General features: G+C 62.3%; 1 protein-coding gene across 7 annotated transcripts in view; it reads left to right on the top strand.

The window, feature by feature from the left end:
- BAIAP2 (BAR/IMD domain containing adaptor protein 2) overlaps positions 1-10,198 on the top strand; it is a 47,932-nt gene that overhangs the window by 35,712 nt on the left and 2,022 nt on the right. For 2 of the 7 annotated variants that reach the window (XM_054847005.1, XM_054847010.1), the window contains 6 exons: positions 2,016-2,243; positions 2,905-3,106; positions 3,553-3,754; positions 3,847-3,915; positions 4,162-4,324; positions 6,090-6,124. In XM_054847005.1, the coding sequence (XP_054702980.1) occupies positions 2,016-2,243; positions 2,905-3,106; positions 3,553-3,754; positions 3,847-3,915; positions 4,162-4,324; positions 6,090-6,124 (899 nt within the window). Of the gene's footprint in view, positions 1-2,015; positions 2,244-2,904; positions 3,107-3,552; positions 3,755-3,846; positions 3,916-4,161; positions 4,325-4,591; positions 4,691-6,089; positions 6,125-6,751; positions 8,007-8,711; positions 8,760-10,198 lie in introns of those variants that run through there. The other 5 variants (XM_054847006.1, XM_054847009.1, XM_054847011.1 and 2 more) reach the window with 5 other exon arrangements.

Below are 10,198 nucleotides of genomic sequence, written 5' to 3' on the forward strand. Positions count from 1 at the left end.
CCTGGGAGACGCGTGTGCCCCCGGGGTGGGAGAGGCAGGGCTGTCCTGGGGCTGCACCCCGAGCTGCCCTTCCTCTGACAAGGGGACACGTCGCCCATGGGTGCTGCTTTGCATTTCAAAGCAGCTTCTCGCTGCACGAGGTAGGCAGGACCGTGGTTTGCTCGAGTGCCACCGTGGCGGTGCCGATGGCAGCGCCTGGCAGCGTGTCCTGCCGTGTGGCTCTCCCAGGTGGTGCCGGTCCCTCCGCGGTGCAACTTCACCTGCGCAGGAGAGCTGGTGGCAGGTGGATGGGGCTGAGTTCACCTCCTGCGTGTCCTGGTCACCGAGGTCTGAGGGCTCTGCCCTGGCAGATGCTGGTCAGGCTCCTCGTGCATCAGCTCGTGATTTGCAAAAGCAGAAGAAATTCAGAGCAGCAGCGTTCCTGCTCGGACTTGGAGCAGCACTGCCTCCCTGGCAGGGCAGGGAGAGGGCTCCCTCCGACCCCCCGGTACCCCTGGCCTTAATAAAGACAGGGATTCAAAAAACCCCAGGGATAAAACTGCTGCTCCAAACCCCCTCCTGCCTGTTCCCGGGCAGCCCACATCTCCTGGGCCAGGAGCCGGAGCTGCTGCCCGCCAGCCTGGGGAGCGGCGGCCCCCTGCGCTGGTCCGGAGCAGAATCCATCTGGATGAGGGCTGGGAACACCAGTGCTGCTCCCGCAGCCTCATGCTCCCGTTCTGGTTGTTCCCCACCACCACCCCCCGTCGCTCACAGCACCCATCTGTCACCGCCACGCTTGGCACTGGGGAGCAGGAGAAGGAGTTTGGATTAGTCAGCGCTGTCCTCGCACTGCGGGCTGGATCGATGCTTGGAATATGCGAACTCCTCCTGTAGTGCAGGAGGGGAAAAAAATCCCCCCCGGGGACGGGGGATCAGCAGGCACAAGGGCGACGGCACCTGGAGTGCGGCTGCAGCACGGTGAAACCAAAAACTTCTTGCAGCAGCAGCACATGGAGGGTGATTTTGCAAGAGGGACTTTGCAGGTGACTTGTCCAGAGCGCGGTGGGCGGACGTGGGCGCCCGGCCCCGCACCCACCTGGCAGCCGGCGTGGGCATTGCTGGCTAAAAATGCCATTCCGCTGCCTGCGGCTCCTGGAGGATGCTGGCAGCAGCCGCAGTCTGGGTGGCAGGGCTGTGCCTCGGCTGGAGCTGGTGGCCGATAGCGGGGAAACGTTCTGGGACTTTGAACTTGGCTTTAGAGGCGATGTGATATGGAGGGACCAAGTTGTCTCTGGTTGAGACCGGCTGCGAAGCGTGTTCCCGTGTGGCTCTGCTGCGGGCTGCGCTGGCGGGCGAGCTAGCCATCGGGCTTACGGAGCCGCTGGGTGGTTTGGGACATCTCCCTCGGAGAGCCACACGTGGGGTGCACGTGGCACGGGGGTGTTAGGTGAATGAGGGCAGGTTCAGCTCCATCTTTGGGGGCTTTTTCCCCCTTGGCTCGGAGCACGGCGGTGGATGGCTGCAGGTCCTGGGAAGGTTTAGCTGCAGGGTGCTGGGGCCAGAGGCTGTTGGGGCTGAGCAGCCCTAAACAAGCAGCTCATCCCTCGGGACCTGGGCGACAGCACAGAGTACGGCTGTGCGCTGCGTGTCCCCTGGCCGAGCCTTTGGTCAGGTTTTATTTCTCCGCTTGGTCGAGCGGTGCTGTTCTGAGCACAGCACCCTGCCTGGCTTCCTACGGCCCCTCTGCTCCTGGAGCTGCCCCACACAGGATATCTCGGAATTATCCGGGGAGGTGAATTACCTTTTCCTTCCCTCCTTTCCATTTTTCATTGCACCTTCCTGGCTCAGCTGCCCTCAGAGCCTGGAAGCGGTAAGTCCCCGTGTTTTATCTCATCCCTGCCACGCACAGCGGAGTCAATCCTGCGGCCAGGGTCAGGCCAGCTCCGGATCTGCACGGTGCTGCCGGGGAGGGGTGCAGAGCTGGGTGGGTTGTACCGCACCCCTGTGCCCTCACACCTCGCCGTTCTCTGTTGCAGGGGAAGGAGATGCTGACACAGAAGCTGCCGCTGTGGCAGCAGTCCTGCTCGGATCCCAACAAGATCCCGGACCGCGCTATACAGCTGATGCAGCAGATGGCTGCCAGCAGCAATGGCACCATTATGCCCAGCCCTCTGTCTACATCCAAATCCAACCTCATCATCTCTGACCCCATCCCTGGTGCCAAACCTCTCCCTGTCCCCCCGGAGCTGGCACCTTTTGTAGGAGTAAGTACCTTTGTGGTGGAAGCTGTCCTGCCCTTCTCAGCAAAGCTGGAGGGACGAGCCCAGGCCAGCGCCACCGTTGCCCTCAGCAAGTTGCCTTTTGATGGAGTGTCGTTGGTGCGCAGGGATGGGCGGCTCCATGCACAGGCCGCCCTGGGATACGGGAAGGAGCCGGGCAAGGAGATGGGCAGCCCATCCTGCCTCATCCCGCCTGGGTTGCTGAGCTCCGGAGGGGCCGGGGCTGCAGGGGCTCCCGGGGGTTTGGGGAACCCGCAAGCTGGACTCGTCTGGCCAGGCCGGTCCCAGAGCTGTGGGGCTGAACCGAGGTACCCCAGTAACCACGGGAGAAGGTGCTTGGAGCGACCCATGGGATGAAAAACCCTTCAGAAAAGGGTTTCCCCCCAGTGTGGGGGCACGAGCTGAGCAGTAGAGCTCAGGAGCGATTTATCAGGTGCGAGGCAGCTTGGAGCAGTAAAATTCTGTAGAGATGACCCCACTGCTCCCCCCAGAGCAGCTCGTCTCGGGTGGGGAACTAAACCCAAGAGGCTGGAGCTCTGGTCTGCTGTGAACCACCTTCCCTGGAGCTGCGTCCCGCTGCGGGAGCTGCGGTGGGATGCCCTAATGAAGACGTTCCCCGTCTTCCCCCCCCCTCCTCTCTCTGTAGCGCATGTCGGCGCAGGAGGCCATGCCGGTGATGAATGGAGTCTCAGGCCCAGACAGTGACGGGTACAACCACTGGTCTGAGATGAAGCCAGCACAGCCCAAATCTTTATCTCCTCCCCAGCCTCAGAAGCAGCTGAGTGACTCTTACTCCAATACACTCCCAGTTCGCAAAAATGTGCCACCGAAAAACAGCTACGCATCAGGTGAGGCTCCGTCCTCCCCGTCCTCTGCTCTGGGGCTCCCGGGGTGCCGCGGTGCCGGCGGTGAGCAGGGATGCTGGGGGGGGGGGGGCAGCGACCGGCAGCATCCCTCAGCATCAGCTGCTGCTCGCACCTCCGGACATGGGGCGAGGAGACGAGCGGGGCCAGGCTCTGCCACGGGGTTTGGCTGGGTGGGGGCTCAGCCCACGGACGGCGTTTTCCGGAGAAATCACGAGGAATCTGGCACAGAGAGGCTGTTCCCTTCGCCGGGGCGGTGGCCTGATCCTGCCTGGGATCCTGTCGTTAAGGGGGAAGGTGTGAGTCACACCGAAGGTTTTATTGGTACCCGGGATAAAATAAGTGAGGTCAGGGACCTGTCCCTACCTGTGCCTGGGTTTGGGCCTGGCATTAAGGACGGGGGGCACTCACTGGTCTCTGTCTCCCGCCAGCCGAAAACAAGACGCTGCCGCGCTCCAGCTCCATGGCCGCAGGGCTCGAGAGGAACGGCAGGACGAGGGTGCAGGCCATTTTCTCTCACGCTGCCGGGGATAACAGCACCCTCCTGAGCTTCAAGGAGGGTGACCTCATCACGCTGCTGGTGCCGGAGGCCAGGGACGGCTGGCATTACGGAGAGAGCGAGAAAACGAAAATGTGAGTACCGTGGCCGTCCCCGGGTGCGGTCTCTTCTGGATCCTCCACGAATAAACATGGGTTTGGCTTCATCCCCTGCCGTTGCCTTTCAGGAGGGGCTGGTTTCCTTTCTCCTACACACGGGTCCTCGACAGCGATGGCAGTGAGCGGGTCCACACGAGGTAGGAGCATCGCATGGGTGCCGCGCCGGGTGCCCCTCCCAGGGTGGGCTTGTGGGCTTGGGATGGGAATGCTGGGCTTGGGATGGGAATGCTGGGCTTGGGATGGGAATGCTTCCCCTGGACATGATGCGTGTCATTAGGAACGGTGGCTGGCCGGGGGGGGCTGTGGGTGGACGGGCAGCCTTGGGGGGGCTGGGCCCAGGGTGGGCTGGTGCTGATGCCTCCGCTTTGGGTCCCCCCGCCCAGCCTGCAGCAAGGGAAGAGCAGCAGCACCGGCAACCTGCTGGACAAAGATGACATCGCCATCCCGCCGCCCGACTACGGCATGGCTTCCCAAGCCTTCCCGGCACAAGGTGTCAACACCTTCAAGCAGAGGCCGTACAGCGTGGCCGTGCCCGCCTTCTCCCAGGTGAGCCTGGGGAGGGGGGGCGGACGGGGCTTCTTCCACTCCAGGGGGGACGTCTTATAAACAGGAGATGCTTGAGCAAAGCCCCGGGCGTTAGTCCCTGCTGGAGCCCGGTGCACGGTGGCCTGGGGGTCTGCAGTGTCTCTGTTCCGCCTGTGGTTTTAAAGCAGAAGGATGAAATGTGTTAAAGCGTCTTCTCGGTCTTGGTGCGGTGTAGAGCACGTGGAGGTGAAGGAGGGCTGCTCTCCAACCTGTGTTCGTTGTTTGTAGGACTACCTAATGCCCTATGGTTGTGCAATTAAAGACTATTCCAGTGGCCTCTGCCAACCGCCCTCCGCTCACTACAAGCCTTACGCTAGGTCGACAGCTGTAAGTCCGAACGCACGCAATGTTTCCCTTGGGATTTACGGGCAGTTGGCCGTTTTTGCCTGGTGACCCACGTGCCTTGCCTGGGGCCCCTCTCCTGCCGAGCGTCTCTCCTGGGGAGAAGGGACGGGGATGCCGGGAGGCAGTGTATGGGGAGGACCGGTCAGTTTGGCTCACCTGGGCGGAACGGGCAAGGCACAGGGAGCAAATGGCGCAAAACGGCACCGTAAACCCCCAAAGGACAACACTTGCTGAGTCCATGGGAGCCTCCCACCAGAAACGAGCTGGTAGCAGGCAGCTGGAAGCGTTTTCTCTGGCACGTGCCGATTCAAGCCGGTGATGTCCAGTGGGGATGCTGGGGTGAGCGTGCGGAGCTGGGGCGGACCCTGGCCAGGGCAGTTGTCCAAAACGAGCTCTGAGCTTCTTGAATAATGCGTTAGGAAGGATGCACGTGTGGATGAGATCAGCTTAACCCAGGAGCCGCTGGCGTAGTGGGGCTTCCCCACCAGAACGAGCGTGGTGGGATGAGCCACGTTGGCCTCTCTGGAGAGCTTGGCACATGCTGGTGGAGGGGGAGAGGATGAGGAGGGGGAGAGGTGGCCATGCAGCACCCAACCCTTCGGCAGGGTGCTCCAGAGAGGCGGCAGCTCCAGCCGGGGTCTGGTTCTCTCCACAGCGGATGGGACAGAAGCGCAGCCCCGCTTCTTGCTGTTTGCTGGGTTTTCCCAGCAGGGTTTGCTGCTGGATTTGGGATTTTGTGATTAGGAGCGTTCCTGGGATGGTGGGAACGTGGGTCCCTGATCCTGGTGCACGGCCAGCTCAGACCAGCAACTCCCGTGTCTGTCGTGGAGAGCAGAGCTGCTCTGTGGCTGTATCCTCACCCGGGGAACGATGTCCTCTGAGCCCAGTCCCCGTCTGCTCCTCAGACCAGTGCAGTCCTTCCCCGCTGCAAACGATGCTTGGTACCGGCTGAAGGAGAAAATGATCCAAAACCCTGTGGGTTTCTGGTGGGAGTTAACACAGACAAACACCCCTTTCCACGGAACATTTCACTGGTGTGTCTCAGACTTGTTCGATCCCTTTCTGAGTGTCTCGCATCTCGAAAGACCCGGAGCTCTGTACCACGGTGGGGCTGGGCAGAGCAGACCGGGGCTCTCCTGGCTGTTGCTTTCCCTTGTCTTGCCAGATACAGTTCTGCTCCGAAGAGAGTGGTGCAGCTTTACTCTCTGCTGTCTAAATGCCATTCGAATCATCTCCATATCTCCCTTTCCTCTCCAAATGCATTGGCTCTCGGCCCCGGCACCCCAGGGTCCCGATGCACTTTGGTCCGTTCGTGCGACCCTCCAGTGGCACAGCCCACGTCCCCCGCCCCTCACCGTGCTTCCTCCCCTCCTCTCCGCAGGGTCTCGACGACTACGGGACGAGGTCCGTCAGCAGGTAAGAGTGAACCTTCCTGTCGCGTTACCTGAAAGTGAACTGTTGGTGTTGGCTCTGGGCGAAGCCGTGGTGCCGTGTCCCCGCGGGGGTCCCTGTGGGGCTGCCCGGGGGTCGGGCGGTGGCTGGGAGGGGGCCGTGCGGTGGAGGATGCGCTGTGGGTCTCGTCTGTGAGTGCGGAGGGACCCAGCGTCTGCCGGGGAGGGCAGGTCCCAGGGCCAGCCCCCATGTCCCCGACCTCGCACCTCGCGGGGGGTTGTGCTCCTCCGGAGAGAGTCGGGTCTGCGCAACCTCCTCCGGGCTCGTGCCCGGATAGCGAGGCCATGGAGGGCACGGAGGGCACGTGCTCTCGGGGTCTTTCCCCAGCATCTTCTCCCACCCGGCAGCTCCTCCGTGCCCGTTCCCTCTGCCTTGGGGCTGCCCCATCTCGCTCTTGGGGCTAAACCCCGAACCCAGGGGCTGTGAGCACAGCGGTGACGGGCAGAGGTCGGGCTCGCTGCCCCGCTCCATGGCGGGGGTGCTGCTGCCGGTCCCCGTGCCAGGGAGCTGGGCTCCTGGGCATGGTGCTACCTCGCGGCGCGCGCCCGCGGTCCCGGCCACTCTGGCAGTCTCCTGTGCTTTGTTCCGCAGCGGCAGTGGCAGTTTGGTATCAACGGTGTGAGGACACCTTGGCTAGCGGCGGCCCCTTGCTGCTTGGAAGAGCTTTCTGCTTCTTTCCCCCCTTTTTTTCTTTCCCCTTCGTTTCTCTTTCTCTACTTCTTTTGGATTTTAAACTCTTGTGATCTTCAAGGAAACCATGGTGCTTCTCCTCCCCTCCCTGGTGTTCACAGTGCCCTTGTTTCTGAAGCCTTCTCAGAGCAGAAACTGCCGATCGGTCTGTGCTCGCTTTGAAGCAGCCTGGATGCAGTTTACACTTTAGTGGGACCCAGTTTTTGTACTCCCGTGTGAATGTTAGCGATGCACTATCCCTCCTCTGGGGCTGCGCGCCAGCCGCCTCGCACGAGCCTGGACAAAACCTCCCAGACCGGAACAAATATGCATGGCCTCTGGTGTCCGTACTGTTACCGAGCATCCGGGATGCCCGCGCCCGGGATGCTGTACCCGTGGGGGGCAGCAGCCCCGCGCCTCCCCCTTGGCCTGATCCGCTTCCATCCAACCGCCCGCCGCGGTGGCTTTGGCAGAAGCGGATGGCTCCCGCCCCGGGGAAAGGGCTGCTTCTCGGCTGGGGTCCTGCCGGCCGTGGGGCGCAGCCGGCAGCCCCCCCGGAAGGGTTACTCCTGGTTGTTTTATAAATACATATATATATTTTTTGTAGCAAGGTATTGTTACCTCACGTTAGCGCTGGGGGCTGGCGCGGAGCCGTCCGAGGATGCGCTCGCACCCCAAAACCGGGCTTGAGTGAGGCAGCCCCCCCCCCCCCACTGTGCCGGGGGCTCGGCAGCACCCGGGGGTCTCCCACCCTGGCGCTGCGTCTCCCGCAGCAGAGCCCGGCCGTGGCCCTTCCAGCGCCCGTGGCAGTCTCCACCGCAAAGCTGTACACGCTTTCTTTTTTCTGATGTGATTTTTAAAACCTCTTACATTGCCCATTTACTAGGACGTTGCTGGCAATACAGACACACACATGGACAAGTTTTTGTTTTATATACTCGCCTATGGGCATATTGTAACAAAACCCTCCTGCATCGATGTCCTAATTTTGCTAAAGATTTTTAACCCAGGATATTTCATGCTGAATGACTGAATGTAGAGGGGGGGAAAAAAATCCCAGCCTAGTGAAGCCTGTATGGAGATTGTAAAGTGCTGGAAAACCTTTTTTTAAAAGCCAGAGAGAAATGTGCCCTGTACTGAGTTATTGTTTGAATAAAAGTTTTATTTATTGCATTGAGCTGGGCCTTGGTGTCTTTTTCAGCTGCTGTGCCAGTGTGCTGCCCATCACCGCCTGCATCGCCCATTGCACATTGCCATGCTTTTTTTTTTTTTTCCCCCCCTTTCTCCATCCCCTCGGTGTTAGGCGGCCGCGAGAGACCCTGGGGTGCCGCCTGCCTCTGCTCGGCCCCCCCAGGCTTTAAACAGCTTTGCTGAGCGGGAGCAGCTAAAACTGTTTAAGGGCCGTGGTCCCTCCTCCGCGCCTCTCGAGGGGATGCTGCTGCTGCTGCTGCTGCTTGCTGCATGCCGAGGCTGCGGCTGCGCTTTCCCGGCCCGGCAGCAGTGGGAAAGCGGCGATGGCCGGGGCAGGGGGAAGGAAGCCGCCCCCCTCCCTTCCGCAGCGGCCCCCGCGGTGCCCGGCCTCTCCTCTCCGCAGGTGGCTCCGGGTGCCCCGGCTGGCCGTGCCCTTCCTTCCCCTCCTTGCAGGGAGCCGGCGGGCAGCACCAGCGACTCAATAAACACGACTTTTCCTCCTTTTTCTTCTTTTTTTTCCTCCTGCTTCCTCTGCCCGGAGGCACTGCGTGCGGCGCAGTCGGTGGGCTCTCGCACCAGGGCGGCCGCCGGCTCGTAGCCCGGTTCCTCTCCTTAACCAACACTTCTGTTCCCATCAAGGGGCCGGAGCGCATCCCCGCGTCCTCCAACCTGCCTTCTGTTTCCCTTGCAGCCCCGATGTTGAAGTGGCCAGGTTTTGAGGTGCCCCTGCCCGTGGGTAGTAAGTTTGACGGTCTCGGGGGGCCGAGCCCTGGGTGTGCTGGTGCTGGGCAGCGGGTGACGGCTGCGGGGCTGCGTGGGGACGGTGCCACCGCTCTGCTTCCCCCTGCACCTGGCCGAGCGCGTCCTCGGCCACCGCTTGTCCCCATCCTGGTGCCGAGAGCTCCTGGTCTAACCGCGCTGCATCTGCACGGCTCCTCGCACCGCTGCCGCCACGCCGGGCAGCCCGCTGGGGCCACGCTTCCCCTGGGGCCGCTGCGCTGCTGCCCCCGCTCCCGCCGCTTCTCCTGCTCCCCGTAACCAGCTTGTTTGGTTGTAGGTCTCTGGTCTTCGCTGTCCCACCAGCGCCTAGCCGCTGCATCGCCGGCCCCAGCCCTCTCCCGCGGGGGAGCTGATCCGTGCTAATATTGTTTTTTGAGCAGCTTCTCTTGCTTGTAGATTGCCCTGGGGACGCATCTCGGGAGCCTCCTCGTACTGAGCCCGGCCGTGGCCCCAGGGCAGCGCTGGAGGACTTTCCCCAGGAGCCGAGCCCCCCCTTGCTGGCATTGCGGAGCCCAGGACAGCCCCTTCCCCGTTTCTCTTTGATCCATGAGCTGGTTTTCCCGGAGCTGCGGGCTCCTGTCCCAATGGCTCTTCTCTGCCAGAACAAAAATAGTTAAATAATAACCCCTGGTGACTCATCAAAGCAACCTTTCCTCTCCCTCCAGTCCTGAGAATCTATTTCGGCATCCTGGGGGGAAAAGTGATCTAAGAATCTGCATTAATTAGGTGGGAAATTAATTACCCTATTTTTAAGCAAAAGCCATTTATCTTTTGAGGAAAGCAAAAGCACACTTGGAGAGGTGAGGGATGGCAGGGGAGAGGGGCCGGGGGAGGCAGTGAGTGCCCTTCCTGGGGGGCTGGGGGGACTGAGCCTCTTCCTCCTGCCCCACGGGGGCTGCCTGGGGACACCCCAAAGCTGCTCCGGTCCAGGCGGAGGTAGCCGGTAACCAGGGCTGCCCCTAACGTGGTGTAACCCCACGGTCGTGTTTGTCTTGCTAGCGCTTTACCTGCGCCCCTGTCTGGGGAGGGCAGGGCTGTGCCCCGGGGGGGTGGGGGGGAGACCTGCCATGGGACCCGGCGTGTGGGGTCGCCGCTGCGGGACACGGCCAGTGCCGCCGGTGCAGGACCCTGGGGGGGGCTGGGGGCGGCTGGGCAGGGAAGGGCTGGCAGGGGGGGCAGGGGGCTGCAGGGGCGCTCTGCGGCTGCCTTGGCCACTAATCCCAGCACGGGTTTGGACCCGATGGCTCTGGGCAGCCCAGCTGGTACCCCCAAAGCTGCCTGCACCCTCCGGGAGTTACCTCCTGCCCAGAGGGGACAGAGGGACCCTCCCCGGGGCAGGTGAGGGTGTTCCCCGTGTCACGGCACCCTGGGCAGCAGCCCTTGTCCCCCGTCCCGGCC

This window comes from Grus americana, chromosome 18 (assembly GCF_028858705.1).
Source record: "Grus americana isolate bGruAme1 chromosome 18, bGruAme1.mat, whole genome shotgun sequence".
NCBI lineage: Eukaryota > Metazoa > Chordata > Aves > Gruiformes > Gruidae > Grus > Grus americana.